The sequence below is a fragment of the Lobosporangium transversale genome (assembly GCF_002105155.1).
Source record: "Lobosporangium transversale strain NRRL 3116 chromosome Unknown BCR41scaffold_18, whole genome shotgun sequence".
In the NCBI taxonomy this organism is placed as follows: domain Eukaryota; kingdom Fungi; phylum Mortierellomycota; class Mortierellomycetes; order Mortierellales; family Mortierellaceae; genus Lobosporangium; species Lobosporangium transversale.
Window position 1 is genome coordinate 119656 of NW_019028996.1, and position 27728 is coordinate 147383.

General features: G+C 42.5%; 8 protein-coding genes across 8 annotated transcripts; 6 read left to right on the top strand and 2 right to left on the bottom strand.

Annotated features, from left to right (window-relative positions):
- Positions 1–1916: 1916 nt before the first annotated feature.
- BCR41DRAFT_353364 (peptidase family M41-domain-containing protein) lies at positions 1917–5423 on the top strand. Its single transcript, XM_022024135.1, has 6 exons — positions 1917–2017; positions 2155–2485; positions 2740–2832; positions 2972–3171; positions 3323–3653; positions 3773–5423. Exons 1-6 carry the CDS (start codon positions 1991–1993, stop codon positions 5248–5250), a joined length of 2460 nt encoding a protein of 819 aa, XP_021881365.1. The 5' UTR covers positions 1917–1990; the 3' UTR covers positions 5251–5423.
- A 122-nt stretch (positions 5424–5545) lies between these two features.
- Positions 5546–6994, bottom strand: BCR41DRAFT_336372 (integral membrane protein S linking to the trans Golgi network-domain-containing protein; the record flags this gene model as incomplete). The annotated part of the gene is made up of 3 exons (XM_022022028.1): positions 6660–6994; positions 6366–6547; positions 5546–6263 (listed from the first exon to the last, which is right to left on the bottom strand). Exons 1-3 carry the CDS (start codon positions 6714–6716, stop codon positions 5546–5548), a joined length of 957 nt encoding a protein of 318 aa, XP_021881366.1. The 5' UTR covers positions 6717–6994.
- A 1092-nt stretch (positions 6995–8086) lies between these two features.
- BCR41DRAFT_353369 (hypothetical protein) lies at positions 8087–9738 on the top strand. The gene is made up of 3 exons (XM_022024136.1): positions 8087–8598; positions 8705–8961; positions 9050–9738. The coding sequence occupies exons 1-3, from the start codon at positions 8448–8450 to the stop codon at positions 9668–9670; spliced, it is 1029 nt and encodes a 342-aa protein (XP_021881367.1). The 5' UTR covers positions 8087–8447; the 3' UTR covers positions 9671–9738.
- A 1403-nt stretch (positions 9739–11141) lies between these two features.
- Positions 11142–13612, top strand: BCR41DRAFT_405752 (hypothetical protein; the record flags this gene model as incomplete). Its single annotated transcript, XM_022029385.1, has 4 exons — positions 11142–11669; positions 11973–12630; positions 12725–13549; positions 13582–13612. Exons 1-4 carry the CDS (start codon positions 11177–11179, stop codon positions 13610–13612), a joined length of 2007 nt encoding a protein of 668 aa, XP_021881368.1. The 5' UTR covers positions 11142–11176.
- An 802-nt stretch (positions 13613–14414) lies between these two features.
- On the top strand, positions 14415–15039 carry BCR41DRAFT_58919 (hypothetical protein). Its single transcript, XM_022030924.1, has 2 exons — positions 14415–14721; positions 14840–15039. Exons 1-2 carry the CDS (start codon positions 14448–14450, stop codon positions 15001–15003), a joined length of 438 nt encoding a protein of 145 aa, XP_021881369.1. The 5' UTR covers positions 14415–14447; the 3' UTR covers positions 15004–15039.
- Positions 15040–16386: 1347 nt separating this feature from the next.
- On the top strand, positions 16387–19815 carry BCR41DRAFT_353370 (hypothetical protein). Its single transcript, XM_022024137.1, has 10 exons — positions 16387–16493; positions 16617–16697; positions 16839–17319; positions 17415–17542; positions 17662–17758; positions 17848–17915; positions 18014–18115; positions 18217–18325; positions 18434–18696; positions 18789–19815. Exons 1-10 carry the CDS (start codon positions 16491–16493, stop codon positions 19452–19454), a joined length of 1998 nt encoding a protein of 665 aa, XP_021881370.1. The 5' UTR covers positions 16387–16490; the 3' UTR covers positions 19455–19815.
- BCR41DRAFT_386421 (hypothetical protein) lies at positions 19506–22319 on the bottom strand. Its single transcript, XM_022027789.1, has 4 exons — positions 21395–22319; positions 20883–21267; positions 20215–20796; positions 19506–20123 (listed from the first exon to the last, which is right to left on the bottom strand). The coding sequence occupies exons 1-4, from the start codon at positions 22252–22254 to the stop codon at positions 19881–19883; spliced, it is 2070 nt and encodes a 689-aa protein (XP_021881371.1). The 5' UTR covers positions 22255–22319; the 3' UTR covers positions 19506–19880.
- A 1335-nt stretch (positions 22320–23654) lies between these two features.
- On the top strand, positions 23655–26959 carry BCR41DRAFT_353376 (hypothetical protein). The gene is made up of 4 exons (XM_022024138.1): positions 23655–24816; positions 25248–25556; positions 25647–26077; positions 26171–26959. The coding sequence occupies exons 1-4, from the start codon at positions 24084–24086 to the stop codon at positions 26897–26899; spliced, it is 2202 nt and encodes a 733-aa protein (XP_021881372.1). The 5' UTR covers positions 23655–24083; the 3' UTR covers positions 26900–26959.
- The last annotated feature ends 769 nt before the right edge of the window (positions 26960–27728 follow it).

A 27728-nucleotide genomic window follows, 5' to 3' on the forward strand; every position in this document is an offset into this window, starting at 1 on the left:
CCGTCCGTCTGTTCTGCGCGCTTTGTACATTCGCAAAGTAAAAAAAAAGTTCGCTCACAAAGTATCAAAATACTAACGAAGAAATAGCGTGCGAAATGAAAAAATAAGAAAAAGTTCCGCCTTACCATTAGGCGCCTAAGTAAAGTCAGTAAAACAATTCTAGACATCACTTGTGTAGTTACTGCAAAAGGTTGAATCGCGCCCAAGGGCAATTCCTGTTTACATAATAAAAATTGAAAACAAAGGATTCCAATAAGTATTCAAGCGGGAAGCAAAGTCGATTTTCCTTAAAATGGAGTTTTGTAGTGCTGGACGCCAATGGAGGAGGTTGATCAATGCGAACATTTTGTTATTTTTACAGATCACTCCTTTTTCTAGGAAACTTGAAATTGGTCAAAAGACGAGTCAAGGAGCAGAAGACATCTGAATCTTCGGGAAAATTCTATTCCACTACTCATTTGGACTCAGAGCGGTATTAAAACATGGAATAGTCATCTAGCAGTACTTTCTATTTGCCTCTCCTAAAGGATTTGGCTTCTAGACTTTAGGACAAACAAGACGTTAATCCCAAGTAACTTTGCAGCACTAGGAGAACGACAGAGTGATGGAGCCTTGTATGCCTTTGCATCCATCATCTTGTGGTTGCCCGAATATTTTTGGAGAAAGGTCGCAATTCCCCATCTATTGCGAACAGAACAAACACAATCCGCAAGCTTGGTTCCCTTCGGACTAATGCTTGGCCGATATATGAGGAATAAAGACTGGATCTGGGTTATTCATCTACCAAGATCACAAGGCAGCCAAGGCCTGCTACACGTTGATATCAAATGTCAATAAAAATAAATGAAACTTCCCTATTATCTTAAAACAGAAGTAACTCTTGAATGTGGTTGTAGAGATAGCGACCCTAACTATACATTGAAGCTGCAGCTCTCATATACTATAATAGTGAGATAGCCCTTTGTCGGCTGGGCACGATAAGCACCTGCAAGGAACATCCCTATAACAGAGTGGACGGCCTAGTCGGACTCTGAGGTTTTGCTTTTTAATCTTTTCAATCCATCTTTTCTTTACCTTGGTGCTCGAGTAAATCGACTTTGATGTGCTGTGAAGACAAAAGGAAGACCACATGGGTTCCTCATACTTTTCTATTTTCAAAATGTATTGAGGAGTAGATTTCTATTCCTGTATTAATGGCTGCTACAGAAAATCCAGATCTCACTGGATGGTTGTCAGTTTTTCATTTATTTGACCCACCACGGTTGGATCAATTATTGAGTTTGGCGACGCGCTTCAAATTTGATCTAGCAGCAAGGCGCAGATGTCTTGAAAAATTTGGAGGATCATGTACGACTTGAGAATCGCATCCCTGGTGTAGCTTGTGCGCTCTGTTCCACTAAAGCCCTCGCCTTCGCCTGTGCTTTGTCCCCTCCCCTCCGGATGAATCCCTTAGGCTGTTGTGTTTCCCATGATTGTCCCTTCCCACATTATTCATCGAAGACAAGCGCTTACTATGTAGCCCATGAATCTTTTTTGCTTCTCAAAACAGCCACCAACATTAACAGTACAAGAGAAATTGCCAAAGCTTTTCATCAGCATTAGGGCTTTTGAAGTAAAGAGCCAACTATTGATTCAGATGCTTGAATTATAGCCTTTTGTTTTCGTCCTTGCAAGACATCGTGTGACATGAATGCCTTTTTGACATTTTTGAGGGTCAATGTTTCCATGTGCTGTGGCGATGCGGCCTGTGAGATAGTCGCCAGCAATGAAGGATAAGGAATTATGATTGTTTAGGCTTGAATTGTGTGGAAATAATGATATTAGTAAAATGAGACGAGGAATTAAGGAATCAGTCTCTCTTGCTTTTCCTTTCTAGGATTGCATTTGTGTGCGTTTGCATGTTGCATCGCGCGTTTCTTCTCTTCCTCCTTCATCTTACAACGCCTCCTTTTCCTGATCTTCGACTATTCTTCTCCCTCATTCGCCACTGATGCAAGCATTTTCGCTTTCGCAGCAGGTACTGCTCATACGTCTCCAATCTGCTTACATCCTCCAGACTCAACATATCTCACAGAGAAAAGAAAGCTACCTCTTTCACGTCATTGACAACCTTCTCCCTCCTCTTTTTTTATGAAAAATGAATACCATCGCTAGATCATGGCCGTAGTCGCCGAATCGGCAACTTATCTCAGCTCACTACCTTTGCCAATGGGCGCTGCCTCACGATCCTCACATGTACGCAACAAGGCATCTGCTACTGTCAAAGCTGCAACTGGATCTCCACGAAGCACTTCAAACATGATTTCAGCAACGTCAGCCAGAGCATCAGGACATGGCCACATCCATATTCCTGAATGCCTCAAACTTGCAGCTAAGAGCAGCGCATTGTCTTTGTCAACTCTTCGCCAGTCCGTGACGGCGCTGGAAAAGAGTTCCCAGACTGTGACCACGGCGCATGTTGAATCACTTTTGTTGCAAGTCAAAGGTGAGTACTTAAATACGGAAGCAGGAATACATAGGTTACGCTCGTTCAATTGTTTAATGTCTATACGTCGGACCTAGCTCTTCAACGGGAGTGCTTCGTTATATTTATATCGAGCCAGATGAGCAATGGTGTAAAAACAAGTCAGAGAGACTCGGGATCGCTCGGCTTCTGGAAAATGACGAAGGCTTACACAAATGTTATACCCTCCTTTTCCCTCTACTATTTGTTGGCATTATAACATGCTACTTATATAGGTCAATTAAAGCAGCTTGGAGAGCGTCATCCTACTGCTGCTTCCAGTAGTGCCACTTCCTCAACACGTAGCTCTACGCGTGGTTGGCTTCGAGGTAAAGAAGTTATTAACAGTAGCCGCCAAATCGCAAAAAAAGCTTTTATCGAGATTAGTTCCTGTTTTCTGTTTCAATGTAGCAGCAAGTGCCACTTCTAGCATTAATATTTTTATCTTAAACTTTTCTCGGATCTTAGGTGGGTGTAATGGAGTAGAGTCATGGACCAATAACCAGTCGTTGTTGATATCTTCTCCAAATAGTCGAGCTGCCATGTCGGGTCAAGGATGCCGCAGCTATTCATCTTTCCGATTCATTAATCACCGCAAGCTTCAGAAACTGGAGGCGGAGGCAATGGCTAACCCTAACAATCCAGCTGCTCAAGTAGAGTTTTACAAGGCAAGCGCTCTTCTAATGACTGCCGATAACCGTTGCTACGGTTGGGACGATCCTTGGTTACCGGCGTGAGACATCCTTTGAAACTTGTACCCAATTCTAATTACTCTCTTTCATTTTTATTTTTTACTATCATTTATTAATTTGTTTATAGGAGCTCTTACGAATAGATGACTACGGCGCTATTATATCGCGTTTCGAATCCGGCAAATTTGCCACCTCAGAGGCATCGTTGCAATACTATGCAATCGCATTAGCACGAACGAATCAAGCTGAACAAATCGTGCCTAAGCTTCTCCAGCGACTTCAACGCCAGCCTCTTGCCACAGAATCTGAGGCAGTGATCAATAGTATAGGGCAGGGATTACGTCGACCGAACAATATTGCAACTTTGGAGAATGGTGGAGGAGTTGCCATGGGAGACGCATTGGCCGCTGCAGGCAACAAAGGCAACCCTATTTATGTGGTGATGGATGATAGTAAAAGTACGTTAGGATGACGAAAACCTCTTTCGCATTTCGGCTTTCGCCTGCTGAGACATGAAAATAACTATTATAATTTACACTTTCTTAAACCTTCCCTGTTTTTACTTTTCTGAGAATAGCTACAAAAGGATATATGTTATGGCGAGGACTAAGGTGGCTAGGTATCACTGTTACCTATGCGTTTTGCATCTTGACATTCCTATCTCTGGTCTTTGAGAACTCTGGGTTATTAAAGCCGGCGCCTAGTCAAACAGAGTTCGAACCCTCATCTGAAAACAACGTTAAATTCTCGGATGTTCAGGGCGTAGATGAGTCTAAGCAAGAGTTAGAAGAGGTGGTGGAATTCTTAAAGGATCCTAACAAGTATAATCAGCTTGGTGGTAAGCTACCCAAGGGTGTACTCTTGACTGGACCTCCAGGCACCGGTAAAACCATGTTGGCTCGAGCTGTCGCAGGAGAGGCAGGTGTTCCATTCTTCTTTATGAGTGGAAGTGAGTTTGATGAGATGTATGTTGGTGTCGGGGCTCGGAGAGTTCGCGAACTGTTCGCAGCAGCAAGAAGCAGAGCACCCAGTATCGTATTCATTGACGAGCTAGATGCAATCGGAGCAAGACGTAACCCAAAGGACCAAACATATATGAAACAGACTCTGAATCAACTGTTGGTCGAACTGGATGGATTTTCGCAGACGGAAGGCGTTATCATCATCGCAGCAACTAATTTCCCTGAACTGCTAGATAAAGCATTAGTCAGACCTGGTCGCTTTGATCGGCACGTGAATGTTCCCTTGCCAGACGTCCGTGGAAGAATGCAAATTTTGAAACATCATCTCAAGAATATTAATACTAGCCCCTCTGTGGACATTTCGGTAATTGCACGAGGCACCCCGGGATTTTCTGGAGCTGATTTAGCAAATCTGATCAACCAAGCTGCAATCCAAGCATCGCGTGAAGGCGTTAGTGAAGTGGGCATCAAACAATTTGAGCATGCCAAGGATAAGATTTTGATGGGTGTAGAGCGACGCAGCCAAGTTGTGACGATGGAATCAAAAAAGTTAACAGCATATCATGAAGGTGGCCACGCTCTGGTAGCACTTTATACGCCAGGCGCTATGCCACTTCACAAGGCGACAATCATGCCCCGTGGAAATGCTTTGGGTGTTACTGTGCAGTTGCCAGATATGGACAAAGATAGCTTCACAAGGAAAGAGTACCTGGCACAGTTGGATGTTGCGATGGGGGGTCGTGTAGCAGAGGAGATGATTTTTGGAGCAGAGAATGTGACAAGTGGATGCTCAAGTGATATTGTCCACGCGACAAGGGTGGCCAAGGCAATGGTAACGCAGTACGGTATGAGTGATAAAGTCGGACCAGTAGCTCATACAGAAGAGGACATGGCAGTATTATCGACGCCAACGAAACAATTGATTGAATCGGAAACAAAAGGTCTGATCGAAGCTGCAAATATCAGGGTACAGCTACTGCTTAAGACACATAAAGAGGAGCTGCATCGTTTGGCTAAGGCCCTTGTAGAATATGAGACCTTAACACAAGAAGAGATTCGCCGAGCAATCGAAGGCAAACCAATTGTGCGCTAGAAAGAAGAATTTCTATTTCCTTTTACTTTATTTGCTGTTTCTCCTATTAATGTATTTCAGTATCCTGTCTTTACTGATCGTCTGCGCTGAAACAAATGTAAAATACAGACCATTTTTTGTCTTCCATAACTTTTCAGGCACTGCCTGATAATATTTTCTAATCAATAAACAGATGTAATGATATCATGTTGCTGCTGAATTCCTTATGCCGGCTGTGGACCTATAAATGAAATACACTTTAATGCTTTATTGATGGGAAGAAATAGTAGGTTTCTTTTTTTTTTTTTTTTTTTTTTTAATCAGTTCCAATGTCCGAGATAGGAACTATCTTATAATTATCTGAAGTCCGCTGACGTCCTTGTTTATGGCTTCCTAGAATGACACTAGAGCGTGCGAACCCTGACCGTACTACGCTGGCATTGCCACTGGACCGAGCCTTCTGTGGCTGTATGGACCATGAAGTAGATAAGGAAGACGATTGTTGCTGCTGCTGTTGATCCGGGGAATGGCTGTCAAAGGTCTCCATGAGTAAAGAATCCGACTCACCATAGCTGTATCCATCATGGATCCCAGTTAATGCTTTGCCTTGTAATGAAAGATGATGACTACCTTTGATAGTGCTCTGATTACTGATACTTTCATTATTATTAATACTGCTAGAACCTGTATTGTTATCATTATTATTCCTATTATTTCCTGACCCTGATCCTGAAGTTGAAGCTAATCCTGCTCCTGATGCAGATCTAGACTGTAATTCATGATCGCTATTACCACCATTATTGCTACTACTGCCTCCACCCAGCAAGATTGGCTCCATCTCCTGTTGCATGCAAACGTATTCTCCCCCAAAGATCATGATTCCAGCTGTGGTTCCGTTCAAGGCCCACCACAGGAAACCAGTAGGAATGTGATCTGAATAAAGACTCGTCATGATGACATGATAGAGAAGAAGCGTGAGTGAAAAGTCAAGCACCAGGCGTGCGCGCGCAACAATCTTGAGCAGAAGATAGACTCTGTCATGCAAAGGGAAAGGGAAAACATATTTAACCACTTTTTTTTTTTTAAAAAAAAAAAAAAAAAAAAAAATCATGACAACCGAACCAACTGTTTATTACCCGATGATTGAGTTAAGCAGCCATGCAAGGCCCAACAGCATCCCCTGAGCATTATCGGTACGAATCTCACGATAATTAAGGATTGCGTCCAATGTAATATCCATGCCTGAGAACTTGAAGAGCGTAAAGACGATGGTGGAAATGGATATGTACCAAACAGCTTGCAGGCAAACGATTTGTGACTAAAGAGGTGTATAAAAGGCATCAGAAAACGACGAAAATAATCAGTACGAGACTTCATTTTATTTTTGTTAGAGTCCGGTTGTATGAAAGTGACAAATGGATGGCCCATACGAGGATAAGAACAGGGTCCCATTGTGTGGCACGAAAGGATGAGTTAGAGTGCGCCATGCGGATCGGTTAATAATAAAATTATGAGCAGAAAGTGCCAATGGAGAATCCGCTTGATGCCCTTCCCGTTATTGTTTGCGAATGTTTGGGAATCCTATTACGTTGATCTATTTGAAAGGTGAAAGGCGAAAGGCGAAAGAATGTGCTGCTTCTGAATAAAAAAATGTAAATTTCAATTATTTCAATTTCTTTCTGATCATTTTTCCTGACATTATGGCTCCTCATTCACTTTTGCCAGATCTCCAGTCATCGCTGATACAATTGGCATACAGGTGATAATTGTTCATCCATGTCATTCAATTACTTGCTTTTTTGAAATGTCACACCAACTTTATTGAGTTAACATCAGGACAATTTTCTTAATTTTTTGCGACATGTGCCTTGGCATTGTTCTGCTGAGATACTGAATTCAAATCCATCTCTTGAGAATATTCATGTTAAATCATTACATTAAGTGTTGCCTGGACCATATCTGGTAATGGAACTCCAGTTCATAACTTTCTCCGCCACCCTGTCTTCTTGATGCAATGGGGTCGTAGAGTCTTGTTACCTCGTCTTTTGTGGCAGAACTTCTTTCCACTAGATTCTTCATATCAAAATCTCAAGAATATACATAGCTCCGTTAGTAGCTTTTTAAGACGAGTCTCCTTTCGATTCAAGGATATTTTCTTTGTCACTTGTCCTGATTTTTTGTACTGAGGTAACGGATATCATAAGATTCCTTGAAACTTTTCGGTAGGACTCTCTGGGCAATAACATTTTGAGCGGTTGAGTTGGTCGCATGTTAAGATTACAATCTGTCGGGATAGCAGAGCATACAAATAATGAAATGACGTAGAATAATTGGCAATTGCATATTATAACAGTGGCATGTCAGTTCATGGGTGTGAGGCAAGGAGGATGAAGAACCATAATCAATTCATTGTATTAGTTTCGAAGGATACCGTGCTGGGGGGTTGTGAGAACCCTTGTGTAGCAATATTAGTAATAAAAGAGCTCAAGGAAATAATTCACTAACCACCAACTTTTCCATATATTAAATATCTACCGCCTAATGAAAGATGGCAGGACATTCCTTCCTTGGTTTGATCTCATATTCAAATGTACGAACTCCTTCAGAATAATCATAAAAATGAAGGACTAAAGACAAATAAATAGAATTCAAAGAGGACCACATCGGATAAAGAGGTTAAACTCTTGAATTGTAAAAAAAAGAAGGACATGATGTCTGACAAACACAAATTCCATGCATTGACCAGGCTGTCACCAGCCAAGGGGTTGTGAGTTAAAGAACGGCAATGTTGTTTGGTCAAGAATTAGTCAAGACTGAGTTCGTCCGTCGGAAAATCGTTTATCAGGAAGAGGTAATCCCAAAATGGAATAGTTTCGATCATTGTTCTGTTTTAACTCGAAATAATATATTTTGCAACCGATGTTCGCGATCATATTCTTTTCCTAATTTCTAAATAGATAGTGGGAGCCTTACAATGGGGCTTTCATCACCCTCTTTCATCTTATTGCCACGATAGCATAACTAATGATATCCAAACTAATTTTGTTTCTATAGGCTTCCATGAACAGCTTGTTTCATACCCTTGAGAAACAACTATAAAAGCCAACCATTATCCTTATTGTATTCTTTTCTTTTTCATTTTACATCATTACCCGTTCATTGCAGTAGCCTTACCATAGTAACTCTCTCTATTCCCTATTCCATTTATATACATCACAATGGTTCAGAATAAGTCTGTGATCTTCTTAAAGCATCCCGTCGAGTATCCTGTTCCCGGTGAACATTTTGCTGTCGAAACCAAGGAGCTCGATGTTGATCTTAAGCCCAATGATGTTCTTGTCCGCAATCTCTTCATTTCTCTGGATCCTTGTATGGGTTGAAACGGGTTTAATGTATTTTGGCGGCTGCTGCAGTTATTGTACGTACAGTCCCATGAATGCTAAATGTGGCTATTTCTGGTTTCCTACATCAATAGACATGCGTGGCAAGATGAGAGATACAACCAAGTCCTACACTGCTAGCTTTGTCATTGGTGAGCCTTTGAATGGCGGAGGTGTGTCCGAGGTCATCGAATCTAAGAATGACTCTTTCCCTGTTGGCACCATCGTCACTGGCACGGTTGGTTGGGAGCAGTACAGTGTCGTGCCCGGTGCTCAAGGTCTTCGTGCCATCCTTAATGCTCGAGATTCTAAAGTTCCACTTTCAGTCTATATCGGTGTCCTTGGAATGCCTGTAGGTCATTTTCAAGGCATTTCAGATATATAAAAAAGTCGCAGCCAGTCAACTAACAAACTTAGTTGTTTTAATTTTCCTTGAACAGGGCATGACCGCCTATTCTTCTCTCAAGATCATTGGGAAGCCCAAGGCCGGTGAGACGATTTTCATCTCGGCTGCTTCTGGTGCTGTTGGACAGCTAGTAGGTCAAATGTCTAAGCAGCTTGGCCTTCGTGTCATTGGATCCGCTGGATCAGACGAAAAAGTCGAGTATTTGCTTAAGGAACTTAAATTTGATGCCGCGTTCAACTACAAGAAGGGAAATATCTTGAAGGAGCTCCAAGCTGCTGCACCCAAGGGTATCGACATCTACTACGAAAACGTCGGCGGTGAGACCCTCGAAGCAGCTCTGGAGGTGATGAATAATCACGGTCGTGTCATTGCTTGCGGAATGATCAGTGTCTACAACACGCCCAATCCCTATGGCGTCCGTAACCTGTTCCATATTGTTTCCAAGCGCATTACTATGCGTGGCTTCATTGTCAGCGATTTTGCTGATGAATGCGGTGCTGATTTTGCCAAAGATGTCGGGTCATGGCTGATGAACGGAGAGATTGTCTATAAGGAAGATATTGCCGTTGGTATTGAGAATGCACCCGATGCCTTCGTTGGCATGCTCAAGGGTAAAAACTTTGGAAAGCAAGTGGTCAAGATTGCTGATTTGTAGTTTTAGTTTTGTTTGCAGCAACACCTCTCTATTCAATCCTAAAATAAAAATCTTAACTGAAATCTGAGGAATCGAGGGAACGTTGCCACCAAATTCATCATTCCTCCTCATCTGCATTTTTTCACTTTATTTTTATCGTTCGCACCATATTTCAATCTATTACACTCTATCCAGGGAGCACTTTATAACAGAGGCATTTAAAGGAGGCGATCAAATTCCTTAATCGATCTTCGGGATAAAAATAAGGAAAGAAGACTCGATATGTATGTCCCAGAAGGATGGAACCCTTCTGATCAAGAATAACTTTTTCACTACCATTATCAGATGAGATAGCCTTAAAAAGAATGGCTATTATGTAAAAATGTTGCATTGCAAGCAATAACCGGTCTGAGTGTCATCCGCGGCACTCATGTCACTTGCATAGTCCGCATTGTCAGTCGTCTTATTTTGAGAAGCGCCATGATCAGGATGCATCCCTCCCTAAACTATGGGTTGTATATGAAGGATTTGTTAAGAGTCTGATAAAAAGAAAGTTTAAGAAAGCGTAGCGGGGCAGAATGGTCGCTATCTCTGGTTTTTCGTTCACAAATACTGCCTGGAACTCTCAGGAATGTGCTTGTGAGTATATGAAATATCGAGATGATAATGACGAGAAAAAAGGGTCAGGGAGAAAAGAACAAATAAACATCTTGACATCGATTTGCAATCCAGACATACATTTTATGCAGTACCTGCAATTGGAGCCTTGTCCTCCATCCTGATTTTCACACAAGGTTGCGTTGTAGCCCTCTCACTCTCTCTTCGGTTCTCTCTTTGGTTCTCTCTTCCCCTATTCTTCTCTTTCATATCATCCACTATATATTTTACCAGTTGAATCGGTATCGGTATCCTCCTGTTTCCATTCTTATTTTCATCCCTTTCAGCTTACTCCTCCTCGTTTCCTTACTTTCACACACTCCATTTTCCAACACTCATCTTGGCATCCTTTCTGATATTCGTCTATCCCTTTGTCCATTTCTTGTTTTCCTTCGCTCGTGTTTGTTCAAGGCTTAATTTTCCACCCATTATCACGACAGTCATTAACAGACATTGACATCCCACATTCTCTCACCATTTTTGGACGTTATCATTCTGGTTTTATTACACATTTATTGATTGCCTCAGGCAGGGTGGTCTCCCTTTCTCCAACAGTTGTGCAACCAACGTTGGCTTCTGTGCAATCTTTTCTCTACCACCAGTTAATAAAAGTGGCCAAAGCACATTTCGCCCATTAGTCAGAACCTAGTACACAGCATCCATATCCACGTCTTCTTTTTAACAATATTAAGATCTTATAAATTCTCGAAGGCTATTACTGACGTAGAGTCTAGAGGGGAGCCAGTGAACATCATCCCTCTCACGGGAGTTGTCCGTCCCCGTTTTCACTAGTGACATTGTCATATAGTATTCACTGTAAGAAGATAAAATTGACAACATCGCAAAAAAAAGGAAAAAGAAAAGATAGTGATGCTCACTATTGCTTTCAAGATGGCACAGTGCCTCTATTTGTGCTGTTTCTTTGTCATCCTCAGTGGGTTCGCCACCACCAAGTTGACGAATTTGACCCATGCATATCCTATCAACACAATTCTGCGGCCCCTTCGTCCCGCTCAGAAGGACATCGCTAGTCATGATACATTAAGATCAGTGGCTTCAAATTCCGCCTCCTTCTCCCCTGCTTCAGTCGTCGACCTTACCACAGGATTTATTCAGAAACCTTTAATGCAGATAATAGCCCCTAATATGTCTTTCTTTGCAGCCCTGGATCTTCCCTCTCCTTCTTCCCCTTCTTCTACTTTGTCACCGCCATCTACCACATCGCTACCTGCAAGTAATGACTCAGTTGCCCAGGAAAACAGTACCAATGGTAGCACACCTTTACTACTACCTACTTCGAGTTTGGCCATCGCAACTAGTCAAATCTATCATGTGGATGATTCGCAGATGTTTGGAGCTGGAAGTAAAGAGCCCCTGACGGTATGCAGAAATATCGTGTCTTTTTTTTTTTTTTTTTTTTTTTTTTTTTTTTGCCGCTTCATGGACGCTAATTCTTTTTCAAAATGAACTTAGGGTGTACTGGTCGAGTGGAGGATTGCATGCGACCTTGGCGGCTCACTATCCATCTATCCTCCGACAGAGCACCCCTGGATAGCATTCGTGTCATCGGCGCTTCTTTCCAACAACCTATCAAATTCAAATGACACCAGTGAAGGAGACGGCAGAAATCGCTGTGATGTATCTATGCTTATATCTATCATTCAAGCGGTTTCAGAGCATGCTACGGGTATGATCATATACGATGATAACAAGGCAAGGGTTTCGTTTGCAGAGGTGAAAGCTCAAACAGAGCGTGCAATCCAACACATCTTTCGCAGCCAGGGTCCAGAGAATACACGAGCTTTTGAAGCCCCACTGAAGGAAGGACTCCTGACTAAGCGTGCGCTACGAGGATTTTCAAAAGGTGAAATTTTGGCCAAGATAGGAGCCTCAGAGCGACAACATAGTGAAACCTCTCAAGGTCAACAAGTCTCAACAAAATCAAGCATGAATAGTGAAGCCCCGCCTGATTCCACAGAACTCCAGGCTGAAGATACAAATTCATCTGCTGCCTTCTCCAGTACGAAATCTACGTCGACACAGCCTCAGCAAGCTAGGATGCCTACTATCGGGATTATGGCACTCAGTGACCCTAGATTGATCAAGATTTTAAGCACGAGCATTGCAACTGAGGGCGAATTCGTGATTGGACAAATGACATTCACAAATCGTGCCCTTGAACCTAATAACCCTCCTACCACACCAAGAAACCCTACATCGACACATGTCCCGCCAACTACTAACGAACATCCTATAGCGGATCGCTCATTGGGCCTCTTCTTTTGGATCGCTTTGGGATTCATAGCCTTCATTGTCAGTATTTGGTAAAGTGCCTGCCAGTGTTTTTTTTGTCCCATCTGCACTTTCATGACAAAGTATTCACTTTCTTTTTAACATATTCACTTGCATAACTTACAGGGCCGGGTTTGGTGTGATTGAGGCTCGCTCATTGTCTCATAGGAGGCGGCAGGTTGTGATGGAGAACATCAGGCTTAGGACTGTGGATCAAAAGGTTCTGGACACTTACAAGATTAGGATCTTTCAAGAGGACGACATTGTTTATACAGACGGCGAAAGTGAGGATGAGGATGCCAAAAACAATGAAAAAAACAAATCAGATGAAGTAGCAGCAACTTTCCACAACACTGGGTCTTCCCATGGTGTAGTTGATATAACCAATTGTTTAGGACAACAACAGCACCTGGATCTTGAAAAAGTTGTTATAGATCAAGAAAACCGGAGGCGCTGCAACAGTGATACACAACTAATTGGTACTCTATACCATTGCGGGCAGCGCGTGCCCACTCGCACGGGTCTCGGCGTTCCACAAATACCAGCTATGGACCAAAGTAGTTATGCGGGCTCTGCTAGAGGTTCGCTAGGAATGGAACGAAGGGGTGGATCCTTTGACGAGACCCTATATGGCGGGCTAGGTGCATCCACTGGCATGCAGTCAAGCCTATTTACAGGATGTCATCCTGCGGTGAAGTCGGTTGCAGCCAAAGATCATAACAAGCGATGCCATAACTGGGTAGGAAACAAATTTGGAAATTATGCTGACTTTGGGGACAAGAATAGTATGTATGATGATTATGTTCAAGAGAAAAAATACAAATCGCATGCACAGGAGGGATGGAGGAATTTGGAGATCGGCAGGGATATTGCGACATCATATGTCAAAAGCAACTCAAGGTCTGATGCTGGACCCAAGCTGGTAGTCAAATCGCTTGGTGGTCGCCGAAGGTCATTGCCATCCTTATATTTCGTGCCTACAGACGGAGATATAACCAAAACAACCACACCTAGAAGGGCTAGTACTGCAGGCGTTCTAGAGACAAGAGCTCTATGCTCTCAATCAACGTTGCAGCATGATGACCGTTTTACCCTGCCACGCAAGCTCAAAACAGGTCCGCTACCATTAAACATTGTCTCACTCACGGATGTGGCCACCTCAGCATCTTCTGATGATAACTCCAGTTCTCTAGAGGCCAGTATCGCTGAGTCCCTTGCTCCAGCAGAGCGGGCTGGCGAGCGTAGGCGACCAAGCTTGAGTGCAGTGATCATGTCCGACAACGGTTTTGGAGCCGCGCAACCAGATTGGCGCAGTTCACTCAGACTGATTCTCCGTAGGCCATCTATACAAATTCACTGGCAAGGCTCGCCAGCATCGTTGCTTTCGTCTCCTGGAGACAGAGAGTCTGAGTATGGTAGCAAAAAGCGAAGTGATCCCGATGATGGATGTGGTGTTGGGGTACTCCATATCCACACTGATCAAAGAACAACGAGAAAACATCAGAATCAATCGCCAGAACAGCTGTACAGGAGAAGCCTCGACCAACCATCTTCCACTCAGAGCCATCCCGATAATAATGATATGCCAATACAAAGGAAAATTTCTAGGCTTTCTCTGAATACAGGTGAAGCCCATAAGGATAAGAGCATTCATCTGAACCCTCAGCATACAATGAAGCAGCAGAGCGACAATAAACGACAGCAACAAATTGAGGGCCTTTGTGGTATTGGGAACCAATTCGTTAGAGTTCATAGCCGCAATAGCAGCACCCAACAGCAGATAAACTCAACAAGCGCTTCTGTAGAAGGCTATCCTCAGACTCGTAAATTCAATGGTAATGATAAAGGCATGGCTGTAACTACTACAGATACACTAACTGGTATGACAGGCGACAATAGTTCAGCCTCAGCTTCAGCTGCAGGACCAATAAAAACAACACAGCTTAAGAAGAGGGCCAGAAGGAGACGATATGATCCATGCGCAATCTGCCTAGAAGAATATGAAGTTGGGGATAAGTTGAGGGAGTTACCTTGCAAACATTATTTTCACAGCGATTGCATTGATCCATGGTTCAAAGAAGTTCATGGTATCTGTCCTATTTGTAAGAGGGACTATTCTCAAGGTGAACAGACCGATACATATTTACATATTGCATATTCATGCCTTTTTTTAAAACTTAATTCTAATGTGTGATTATTATTTTTTTTTTTTTTTTTTTTTTTTTTGCATCTGAGCTGCAGCATCAAGAAGGACTCCACGGACAAGGACACCAACAAGAATAGTGTCTGAAAATGAGCAACCATCTGGTATTCTGGCATTTTTATCCCCACTTTCACTCTTTGCTACGGCATCAACAGCTAGCAGCTATTTCTTTTACACATCCGAAGCAAGCGCCTACATGTAATAACGACAAGTACACACGCACTACACTCTAATGCACTAATAATCATCAGTATAGCTCTACTTTTAGTTACTAATCAATGGTGTGAGACCTGTCTGATCAGAAAATACTCCATCTTAATACATATAGTATATGCAAACTAAATCTTTATCTTGTGCATTCAATTTTTGAAAGCATTACACATCGTTACGCGTGCAGTATCGCTTGTTAATTATTGCTTTTTATTTCGATTCAGAGCCTCGTTCATCATAACATTTCCTGTGAGAATAAGAGTGTAATCCAAGAATAGTCGAACATAGGAAGTGGGGGCGACACGTCGTTTGTTAAATCGAGCACGCATTCAACGAAATATCATATCCCTTTGGTCAGTTTAGTGTGCTTATATTTTTAGGAAATTAGCTTAAGTTGCTAGAAGATTCGCTTAAATAAATCCCAACTCCACTTAACATGTCAACCAAATGTGCTCACTTTTAAATCATTTTAACTCGTAACTGTTTGTTGATATATATCTAGACACACTCAACACATCTATCAACATATACACCATTCAATGGATACATGCCTCAACACATACACCCAAGTCTCCAAGCGCCAAGGGTAATAGTAATGGACAATGTCAAGTTCCGCAAAAGCCCAGAGATCAAAAAAGTAATTGAAGCCATGGTCTTACATTCTTGTTCCTACCCCCATATACCCCTCGCTTCAATACGACTGAATGGGTCTTTGGTCATGTTAAGGCCGATGTAAGGATCCAAGAGTTAGATAGATAAGCAAGAAATGTTAACAGAGCACGTTGAGGCAAGTCTTCGAAATATGATACTGTATTACCCCCTCAATGTGCTGTGGGTGGATGCGTGAGGTCAATAGGAACATATCAATAGCACTCAGAGGTGAACCTCTGGGTCGATATTACAGTTGAATAAAACTTAAGCGAATTTGGTTTGAAAGTTAAGTAAAATTGGTAAGCCACTTGGCTCAGTTGGTTGGTAAAATAGCACCAATGATATATAAAATAGCACACTCAATTGGTCAAAGGGATAAAACTCCAGCTGTGCGATACGATATGAAGTCATCGAGGTTACTCTGGTTGGTCGAGCGCCCAACGATTTCGAGCGCTTGGATAGAGCTGATTTCAGCTGAACAAGGTTTTGAGCCATCCCCTGTTTCTTGTAAGAGAGCTCTGCTCCCACTGCTCCCAGAACTTGGACATGTGGGAGGATACGACTGTTATTCATTTTGATAAATTCATTTCAATCAAAAAAGGTACGTTACGAAAATTCACGCGCTTCACATCGATTTCACGTGCAGACACGATGCCATTTGTAAATCTGCCATTCTTCATAAGAGGGAAGCAAAAGAGAGAAAGAGAGAGAGAGAGAGATCGGTCCATTGTCTTCTTTTCTTAATCATTTCCATTTGTTCACCAGACAGTTTTTTTCATCTTCCCATTCCTCAGAACCATCATCATTCACTCAGTCAGGCAAAGCAGAATGGTCGGGTTATTGGCCCTACATGTTTTTAACACCTTGAACCATGAATATTTAGTACAACAGAAGCTAAAACTTCCGGCCTATTGTAATTTGTGGTCGCTATCGTATGGTCCTATTTTAATATAGATACCTTTTATAGACTCACTCATACAATTACTTGCGACTATTTCTGCGTCTTTGCTACAGCTGATCATATATTCATGGAAGGTATTTCCTACGGGCTGAAGTATTTCTTCCTTTTTCTTTCAATAAAAGCAGGGGATTGAATAATAAAGTTGGTCAGGATATAGGCATGAAAGGATCATGCTATTCATCTCTGTTTTTATTTTGCTTACTCAATACCTGTAGGGCCTGTGGTCCATGATTGTGGACCGTAATCTTGTAGATCGTATGACGAACGAGCTTGCACATTCCAAAAACTTTGATGAGTGGCTGGCCAGAGCCACCGAGCTTGACATCCTCACTGGGTCTGATGTATGGCGTAACAATCACCGATCCAATATCTATGATTACAACTTGATTCTCTCACGGAGACATCACCTCAAGCTTGTTAGAGAGTCCAAAGATGTTTCAGCCATGATGTACCTACTCCGTTCCGGACTACTCCGGAACTTGGGTGGGATTACAGACCCACGACTCTTTTGCCACTCTTATCTAGGCACGAAGCATTTGATCGAGTCGTATATGGATGAAGTAGTCTCACAGCTTGAACATGTAGCCGAGACTAGCCACGCTACACTCTCAAGACAGGCAAAAATAGATTTTTTCATGGAAACAAGACAGAGCTTTGGAAGTTCTGCGCTTCTACTTCATGGAGGTGCTTCATTTGGTAATGACAACGACTTTGGACCAACTTGTTTCATGCTTAAACCTATTGTACAAAAAAAAAACTGAATGAGTGATTACATGCTGAGCTGCTAATAGGCATGTACCATTTGGGTGTGGTCAAGACTCTATTTGAACATGGACTTTTACCTCGCATCATTAGTGGTGCTTCCGTGGGTGCCTTGGTGGCAGCATTAGTTTGCGTCAAAACGGATGAAGAATTGCCTGTATGTTTGCAACTCAATATCGTTTGTTTTAATTAGCCTTCATGGCTTGCTTAGTTGGAAAACCAAGAAAAATCAAAATGTCTAAAAAGTATTTATATTTGCATGTCCTTATCTTCAAGAGTATTTTCGAGGAAGGCGGCATTGATCTCCGGGCATTTCAGCGTGTTGGAGTCAGGGGTAACCTGAGCCGAAAGATCACGCGTCTAATGACTGAAGGTATGTGGACGTTGAAAGCTTCAATTCTCGTAATCATAATTACATTGTCCGTTCGACTAGTTAAAATAAAATTTTATTATGGCATATAGGATATCTTATTGACATCAAAGTTTTACAGGAGTGTATTCAGACCAACGTTGGAAATTTGACATTTGATGTATGAGTATCCTTCATGGCAAGTCTGATATAAGTAAAAAAAAATGCTTTGGAGATTAACCTACCTCGGATAATTATTTACTTCGGATACCCTCCTAGGAAGCATTTAAAAAAACGAAGCGTGTCCTCAATATCACGGTGCCCTCATCACGGAAGTCTGAAGGCCCAAAACTTCTTAACTACATCACATCCCCTAATGTTGTAAGTATCATGATTTATTTCCCCCTAATTTTACGACTGATATTCTCTGCTCAACACCGTGGGACTTATATCACATGTACTATACACTATATTACCCATAGCTGATTAGTAGCGCAGCGTGCACGTCGGCTTCAATGCTGGGATTCTCTTCTGCTGCGGATCTTCTAGCTAAGGATAAATCCGGTCGAATTATTAGATGGACTCCATCAGGTATAAACTAGCCTTTTAATTACAACATCACTGTGGCTTTGCTACTAATTTAGTTCCGTGATCCTGAACGAGATTAAGTTAATATTAATATTTAACATTTTGTGATAGCCGTTAATTACACAAACTCCACTACCCCTTCATTCTTTTCATATGGGGCAGTAAGTCCCGAGACGCCCCTAACCAGACTTTCCGAGCTGTTTAACGTCAATCATTTTATTGTCTCACAAGCAAACCCTTACATTGTCCCATTCCTATCACGCGGTTTGAAGGATCGAAAGTCTGGTCGATCTGATCGGTTTGGTTACTCTGCAGGAATGATGGAGCGGATTGCAAGAGTCATCTTGGAGGAGATTAAGCATAGAATGGGCCAGGTAAGGATTCAAGCTCTCAAACCACTATAACTGCAATATATGTGTATGTAAGGTTGGTTAATTGACAACTCACGTCGCTCCCACGTATCCAGCTGAACCAAATAGGGATTCTTCCTCATCTTTTCGTGCAGCTAGTGGAGGAAAAGGTATCTGGAAACGTTACAATCGTCCCTGAAGTCCAGCTTCAGGACTTCTTGACCTTGATCTCAAATCCAACCCACGAGTCAATTCAGTACTGGATTCTCAAGGGTGAGCAATCGACTTGGCCCTTCTTGTCAATGCTCAAATACAGGCTGATGATTGAACTTGCTTTGGACCGAATTTTATTACAACTAAGAGCCGAAGCATCTGCTTCAGCCATTCAGGCTGGGATTCAGGGACAACAATACTCTATTGGGGTCAGAAGTGCACACCATCGAAGGCAAAAATCAGGACCAAAGCGATTAACACCTCACTCAGCTTCACCGGCCGTCACCAGGCGTGGGAGTAGTGCTAATATTGTCGGAGCCATGACTGGAATAGGCAACGGAGTTGGGAATGATTATGTCTCACATCGACTAATCCGTATGACCAGCAATGTACAGCCAGGAGAGCATGACTACCTAAGCATGAGTCAACTCCATCAGCAAACGCAACGAAGTGTGCAGCAGCGACAGCAAGGTGACACACTGCACGAGCATCATGAAGAACCTGGCTCGCCTGATCCGGGGTACCCTGTTCCACTCTACGACTCCAAACGGTCAAAATCCATGCATTAAGTCAATTCTCACCACTCTTGCCATCAGCTTTACGGATGATATTATGATGTACCATCTTTATTTTTCTATTTTACATTAAGGTACAGGTTGAGCACAATACTCAGTATATTCATTCTTTAGATCCCTACACCTGCTCTGGAATGGCCCATTAGTAGAATACATGGTTCTTCATTATTAACTTTATAGATCCCTCCCCTTGAGTTCAATCCACTGATGTTGATAGTCTCATCAAATGACAAAATGCATGCACCGAAAGGGGGAAAAAATTATAAAGAAATGAATATAATACAATTCAAACATGCGCAGGATTAAACGAGAATAGCAAAGATATACAAAATAGATATCCGAATGAGAATAAAGAGAAAGAAAAAAAAATTGCTCTTCGGGTCGGATTCGAATGTCATGTTATTTACGCACTAGCCAAGGTCACTGTGACCAAGGAGCCTTCAATTGTTGTCCTAGAAAGTGATAGAGATAAAGCGAACGATATAGAAAAAAGTAAGTGTTTTGAATGGGAGCGTTTCCTGGATATTGACTATATTTGTACATTAAAGCAGCAATCATCTCAATTAACATATCAAACCTATTAATCTGTCTACGGAAAAATTTTGCTTCATCCATCGAGCCAAACCCGAGGGTCACAGTACGGTCGGTTTTCTTAGCAATGCTCTATATAAAAGTAAAGAAAAAAGAAAAAAAAAAATCAGTGAAATTTGCATAAATGCGTTATCATGACAATGAACTTCAATTCAAGTCTTACCAAAACGCGGCGGACCCCGGGAACGTCGCTGGCTAGCCTCCGAATCGAGTCATCTGAAAATGACTCAGGCACATTCTCCATCTTGACAAATCCTCTGGGAACACTGTCTCCCTGTGCACCATTTGCTTCTATATCTGATTCCCGTGATGAATCCGACGGTCCTTTCTTATCTCGCAAGAACGATACAGATCCTGCTTCCTTTTCAGTAAAGGCTCCTGACCGACTCTGCTCGCTGCGAGGCGTGCTCCCTCCGCTAGATTTATGAGCCTTGTACGCATCGTTCAAATTTTCACCTGAGCGCTTCAAGCCCAATCTACTGTTGATAGAACTATGACCTCCTCCAGATTGAACAGACTGGGGCGATCGACTTCTTGTTCGTGTATTTAGTTGTGATTGGGCAAACAAATCCTTACGTGGCTCCAGATGATTGGAGCGATTGCCAAAAGATCCACCTTCCTTTCCTCTTTCTTGTTCTGAAGGACTATGTGAGTCGCTGATGCCTCGGCTTTCGTAATCTCGACGTCCTAATCCCCCTCCCGAAGTTGAGCTACTCGGTTGATCGCAACTTCCTCGATGTTCGTCCTATATCCAAAATCGATATGCGTGATCATATCAGTATGGCCGTAGGTGAAGAGTAATGCTACGATATAGATAAGTAATTAACTTACGGAACGTCCTTGATTGCCATCATGTCGATCATTATCACGTCTATCGCGCGATCCTGAACGGACCGTTGAATCAGATGTAGTGAGGGATTTGTTTTCCCATGATCGCAACTGCCCTTTACTAGACTCGTCATAATGGGATCGCAGATTCTGAGATTGCTTATGTATTTGCGGCTGTTGGGAGCGATCTCTTGCTACAATGCCTCCATTTCCGACGCCACTTAAACCCATACCCATGCCTGGGACTCCAGGAATCCCCACACGGTTCTGAAAGTTCGGATTAATGTGGATCGTCCTGCCAGGAACAGTCATGCCAGGTCGTGCATTCATACTACCCATATTCTGCCCGGTACCAAAAGGATGCATCATCCCTTGGTTGCCAAAACCACTATTACGAGTATCACGAAACGAAAAAGAGAAGTAAACACGTTTCAGATCGTGTTGGGAATAACATTATTGATCATAAACTTTTTTTTTTCTTTTTTTTTTTTGAATTATTGAAGATAGGCGCTTACCCAGAGAAACGAGGACCATTCATGCCCAATCCCATCATATGCATATTCATGTTCATCCCCATATTCATCCCCATATTCATTCCCATATTCAGGTTCATGCCTTGAGCCATAGCTTGGTTGAGGGCTATACCATTCATGGGCATGTTCATGCCCATCATAGACTGATGTCCCATACCACCGCCGCCTTGGTAGTTGCCGCGTCCAACCCCCATAAAGTTTCCACGGCCACGCATATTTACATGTCCTCCTCGTCCAAATCCTCCCCGCGTCGATGCGCTCGAGTGCGATGTATTGCAGTAGGGACTGCTACTGAATTGTTTGGCACTATCTCTGCTTATGGTTGAATCAGCCTTGGATTGATTGCTTTGGCCCTGAAGACTTCCCGGGGATCCATCGGTTCTCCTGTTACCCTTGTTGTTAATATTGCCGTTTTGGATACTAACTTGTGCATCATTAGTATCAGTATTAGCGATACTGTTACTTGTAGCAGAGGATGATGATGACGCATCTACAGCACCTTCTATCTCGACTTCAGTCTCAGTAGCACCATCCCTGGTTTTTTCCCCTTCTGCAGTATCATATGGGTTGATATTGTTGCTGCCGTCAGGTACGGCCATTTGGTTGGCAATATTCGCTACATCTGAAGTTGACGCCGTAGTAGCGGCGATAGTAGTCTTGACAGAATCGGGTGAGAGATCATCATCAATACTGAAGTTGTATTCATCATAATTTTCGACTGCCTGAAATTCAGAATCTGGAATCTCGGTGTCAAGATCATATGAATCGCCGTAGTCGAGCAAGTCATCAGTGCCATCATAAAGATCTAGCAGATCCTTATTTTTGTCCTCGGTAGAAGACATGGAAATGTGTTTTTTATTTTTGAAATATAGAAATGTATTCTTGAGACAGTTAAGCGTGTGAGCTGATTAACCAAGAAAGAAGTCGAATGATTACAATTAGGGAAGTACGATTCAGACAGAGGTTGGTGGCTTGCCTTTCCTAGGTCAGTGCCAATGTGGGGGAGCACTTCTTAAAGTAGGCTATTCACTATGTACAATCTTTAGATGAACCTTCTATGTTAACTTTGCCACGTTCGGCATCCGGACACATGATGCTCATAAACTAATTAGGGCATGACCGTAACCAATACGTCAACTATGCGAAAGGTTTTTCTTCTGCCCTCAGTAAATATGTTTAAGGTAATCTTCAGCTCCATAAACAAAAAACATGTGTATTATTTTGTTCAGCAAGGAATCCAATAATATAGCCTTAAGCTGATCGCGACGCGAAAATAATAATAATAATACCGAACTTCAGTGTCTGGGTCGAAACCCAATACTGTGCAATGACAAATATATATATATATATATATATAATATATTCATGTGTGTACATATATATATACCAATGGTCAAAGCTTTATCAGGGGCGAACTGCGACACTGACTGAAGCAACTAAACAATCTGGAGATAGAAATAAGCTTTGAAAGGGATATGGTTTAAGACAGAGAATTATGGATCATTTTGCTCAAAACAAGACGAATAAGCCAAAAATTAAAGCATATAAAAATAAGGATGCTCCCATCCATTTAGCAATTTATCCTTTGGAGCCTATTACTGAAGATATCAAAGTGCTGTAAGCAGCAGGTTCTTTGAGGCTTGATTAAGAATCGAGTGCGTGTAAAAAAAAAAAAAAAAAAAAAACTAATAAGCATTTCTGTTGGTAGGATTGTTTATGCACGATATAATCAGTTCTACCTCTCGAATAGGGTAAGATAGATTTAGATCCAAGCTTTGGAGTTGTGTGCACAAAATGCTTCGAGTCGGAATTGAAGCGGTCATGTGGCAATATGGGTCAAAACCCCGATTGGAAGCAAATCTGGCAAAAAGCGATCGTCGTTGAAAATTTGACCGAACAAAGGGATTCCTTGTACTCCCAATCCATATGAGACATGAGGCCCCCTCTCCCTTCTTTTTAGTGCTTTGGAGTTTTAGTTATACACAATGCATACTTTTTTTTTTTTTTTTTTTTTTTTTTTTTTGATGAAGTCGTTCATATCCAAAATATCTATTCTCTGTGTGCGAAAATGTACATGTTATGTGGGAGAGTGGGAGAAGAGAATTTGCACGTTCCGCGGAGTAAAATTGAACACCAGCTCACTCATCAATTTAAACATTACAGCCTGTATCCTCATACCCAAGACTTCTCGCCTAAAAAAAAAACTTTTTTCAGTTTCCTTATCATCAAGCCTTCTTTTCTGCTCATTACTGTAAACCATTTCAGGGTCTCTCTCTTCCCTTTTTTCTGCCCTCCTCGCTCTTTCTCTTGCTCTTTCTCTTTCCAAGCACCTTCACAATCACTCCCAATCCTGACTTTTCCCCTGAGTCTGATGGCGCACTATGCTATTACAACAGTGATATAGACATTTTCTTCATCTTATTTTCCTCGTCGGATTTTCAAAGACATCCACTCCACTGCCTCCCTCCATTGCTGCCAACCGTTCTCTATCCTCTTTGACAGCAACAACAACTGCGCTGATAGACATCATCATCCATCTTCTATCCCTTCTGCGGTTGATTTGACGTTCTGAGGCATTTATTTAGGTCCTTTCATCCTCTTGTCCTTTTCTCCCCAAACATACGCTCTAGCCCTGGTCAATAAAATCAAACCTCCTCAAAATTCTGCAAACATGAATACCTCACAAACTTGTGACGACCATCCTTCCGCCTCCCCCAATTTCAGGTCAGAATACGAAGCACCCTTCGCGCCATGCACCCGTCAATCTTCACTTTCGCCTTCCCCACCTCCCTCGCCCATACATAATACATGGTCCAGTAACACGTTGCCACATAAAGACATCTCCAGTCATCATGATGATACATTTCGTTCTATACTCAGAAGTCCGCGAGTAGCAAAGACAAGCTCTTCCTCTATTTCCTATCATCGCAATCATCACAGCTATAGTCACTCTGATGGATCTCCTTACACCATCAATCATATACACTCCAACCCCGAGCCACCAGCTCGATCAGCCTCCTCTACGTACAGATCCTCTCCATATGCTTCTCCACGGATTAACAATCGACTACCGTCCGTGATTGATAGGATGAAGGCTGACTTGAAGCCCCACCATCGATCTTCAGCAAAAACTCCATCACGACCATACTACCACCATAATCAACACTACCCAATGTCTTCATTATCGACCGCAGACCCCAACTATCGCCATCCCTCTCCTACAGTCCAAACATTGTATTCCGACATGAAATCTAGAGACAACTCTTTGCATCCCGTACCGGCACGAACTCTTTTCAGGAATGAGGTGACCCAGAGAGCTTATTCAGGACAGAGCTCGCAAATGAAAAGGAGTTTTGAAAGACTCCAGCGGATGGATAGTGGTAAAGTCGAATATCGGACTATTGGTAAGTAAGGCTGTCATTAAAAATCACAAGTTTGGAATGGAGGGCCACTCTTGCGCGGGAGTATGTTTGCTGTCTTTGACAATGGTTGCTTGATTTTCGATTTCTGTTTGGTTGTGTTCTTTATTCACTTGGACCATGATCCTTGACAATTTCAAGTCTGCACTCTGAGTGTGGCGTCCTTTTTTCCCGTACATGCACTCTTTTTTTTTCCGTCGCCAAACATGCATAGCGCAATGACCGCGCATGTTACGTATTCTCGCCCATTCTTTCACTTTGTGTGTGTATGTATAATACATGTAGAAGTATATTTACATGTATCTCCAGGCCAAGGAAGTACACCATTGCCACAAGGGGCAGTGCTTCCTTCTTTTTTTTTCCCCCCCTCCCGCAAGCTTCTAATTCTATGCGTCATTTGTGCACCCTATTGATAGCATTCTGCACACACCTGACCATATCTCGTTGGGAACCTCCCTTACCTACATCCACAGATGGTTCTACTGAGGAAGGGTCTAGTTCAGCTACATCATCACCTGAAGCTGCAAGAAATAACCCAGCTCATGCGGCCCGCCTATTGACTCTTGCAAACTATATCAGTCATATCCTATCCCTAACCGCAGGAATCCCCAATAAACAACCACATTCGGCTGTAGCCCATCAACCCAAGCCAGAGCAGGCGGTAGCAGGGAACAGAATCAACTCCACTTCTTCTTCCAACTCTGTCTCTGTAAATGTCTCGTCTGGTAGGACAAGCATATGTTAATCTGCGATCTGTCCAACATTTGCAGCCGGATGAACTACGATACTAAAGCGTTTATCCGAATCTCTCCTAGGCCCTGGACCCATTAAGTCTGAATCAGGTCGACAACACCGCTACTCACCCGATTACCATCACCATTTGATCCGACGGAACGCCCATCATCAAGCGCTGCAACCAATGAGAGGTCATTCTGGACTTCAACAATGTCCTCAAGATGAATCAGTGATCTATCCATATAGAAACGAACCATCATATGAACAAAGCTATCAAGAAGGACCTCATGTCTTTGATCAACGGGCACGCTCTTCCGCACGACAGGATAGACATGAAAGCATGAGTCGAGCATCGTCACAATTTCTTTCGCACCAAGCTCGACGTCCGAACTACGAGCATGAGCCTCAATTTCAAACGGGTCCACCACGGGATCCGCCGCCATTACTCAGGATTCCTTATCCAAATCTGACCTTGACCCTTGCTCTTATTTACGTGGATAGACTCAAAGCAGTAAGATTTTTTTTTGAAGCAACACTTGGGTATGCTTCTAAGACCATGACACCCAGTTAACTCTAAACAATTTCATCCTTGTTTGTACGATAGAAAAATAAGGATGCCAAAGGCGAGGCTGGATGCTCGCATCGCCTGTTTTTGGTAGCCTTCATAATTGCAGCCAAATACCGTTGTAGCGTTGAGCTGGCGTCCCCTTTAACTCAAGATATGGATGGCTTCAACCAAGAGCATGGCAGCTATGGTCTAGAGCCATCAGTCGACAACCGTGATAACGATAATGAATACTTTGTAGATGGGCCACTGAGGCCGATGTCTGGAGTTTCTACTGCCTCAACAGAGCAAAATCTGGAAAGATCGAATGCAGAATTAATCTTCTCTAATGACGCATGGGTTCGGCTTTTGAACCTTGGATCTTTCTATCGACAACCAATACCTGCCAGACCGACTGCTAACTCCAGAAATCAAGGGTCATATCATCATAGTCATCATACTCAATCCTCTGGGAGCCCTAACTCCCGAGCATCATCAGAACAATCAATGCTTGGACAGCCTTCGCCTAGTGCGACGTCTCTTCGAGTAAGAACGCCTTCTGATCTGGCCACTCAAGCCCCATTCCATGCTCAAACATCGTTTCCGTCGAACTCTTCGATCATCAACGCCACCAACGCGTCACCTACAGCAGCCATGTTACAAGTGGAGGATTTAGATAGAATGGAAGCTGAGTTCTTGACCTTTTTGAACTACGACCTTGCGACGATGAGTCATGACTTGGAGACATGTTGGAACTTGCTGGTGGGGAAGAAGGAGTCTCGCCCTTAATTATTAATAATAGCAACAATCAGATGTACTCCATGGTCACATAAAATAAACATATACACAAATATTAATATTATTATATACATATATATATACCGTATTCACTGAAAACAGGCAACCCAAGCAAAAAATCCCGTTCAATACTATCAAGGTTTTCGTGCTACCGTAATCTGCATGCATGCTCTGGAGTGTTTCCTCGTGGTCGAATGATCACAAAGTAGGTAAGCAACACCTTCAAGGTCCTTATACACACCCTTATTCATATTGGAGGCTCAAACTTCAGTACGCAAGGGAACAAACCTTTTTTGTATTCCGGTCGCATGAATTCAACATTTGGTAAGTGCTCAATATATTCGAACGCCAATGGCAATATATAAAAAAGTTTCCATGCAATTTTGAAAGGAAAGTGGGTGAAAAAACCCAAAATGATCGATCGATCGGATAGCTGAATATACTATTTTGATCGAATAAAGTGAAAAAAGGGCTTTTTTTATGTGATATACTGCAGAGGAAGGACCAATCTGGCAGTTTTGACCTGTTACTTTTTATTCGACAGATGGCTATTGGTGCAAAAGTATTTAATGATTATTAAAGTGGTGGTCATATTAGAGGTCCAAAAAAAATGTTTTGATTCTTTCGTAACCCACAAAAAACGATGGAAGCGGAATAGTTCACTAATTGTTAATGCGCCAGAGTTGCTTCGTGCTCGTTGTCACGAAGGCGAAGAAAAGGATATGGCTCATGATCTCCATCACTAAGAATAGGATGAGAACATGGAAAATATCTGTTCTCTGTCCTCCATAGTATCCAGATCCCATCCACTCTCACACAA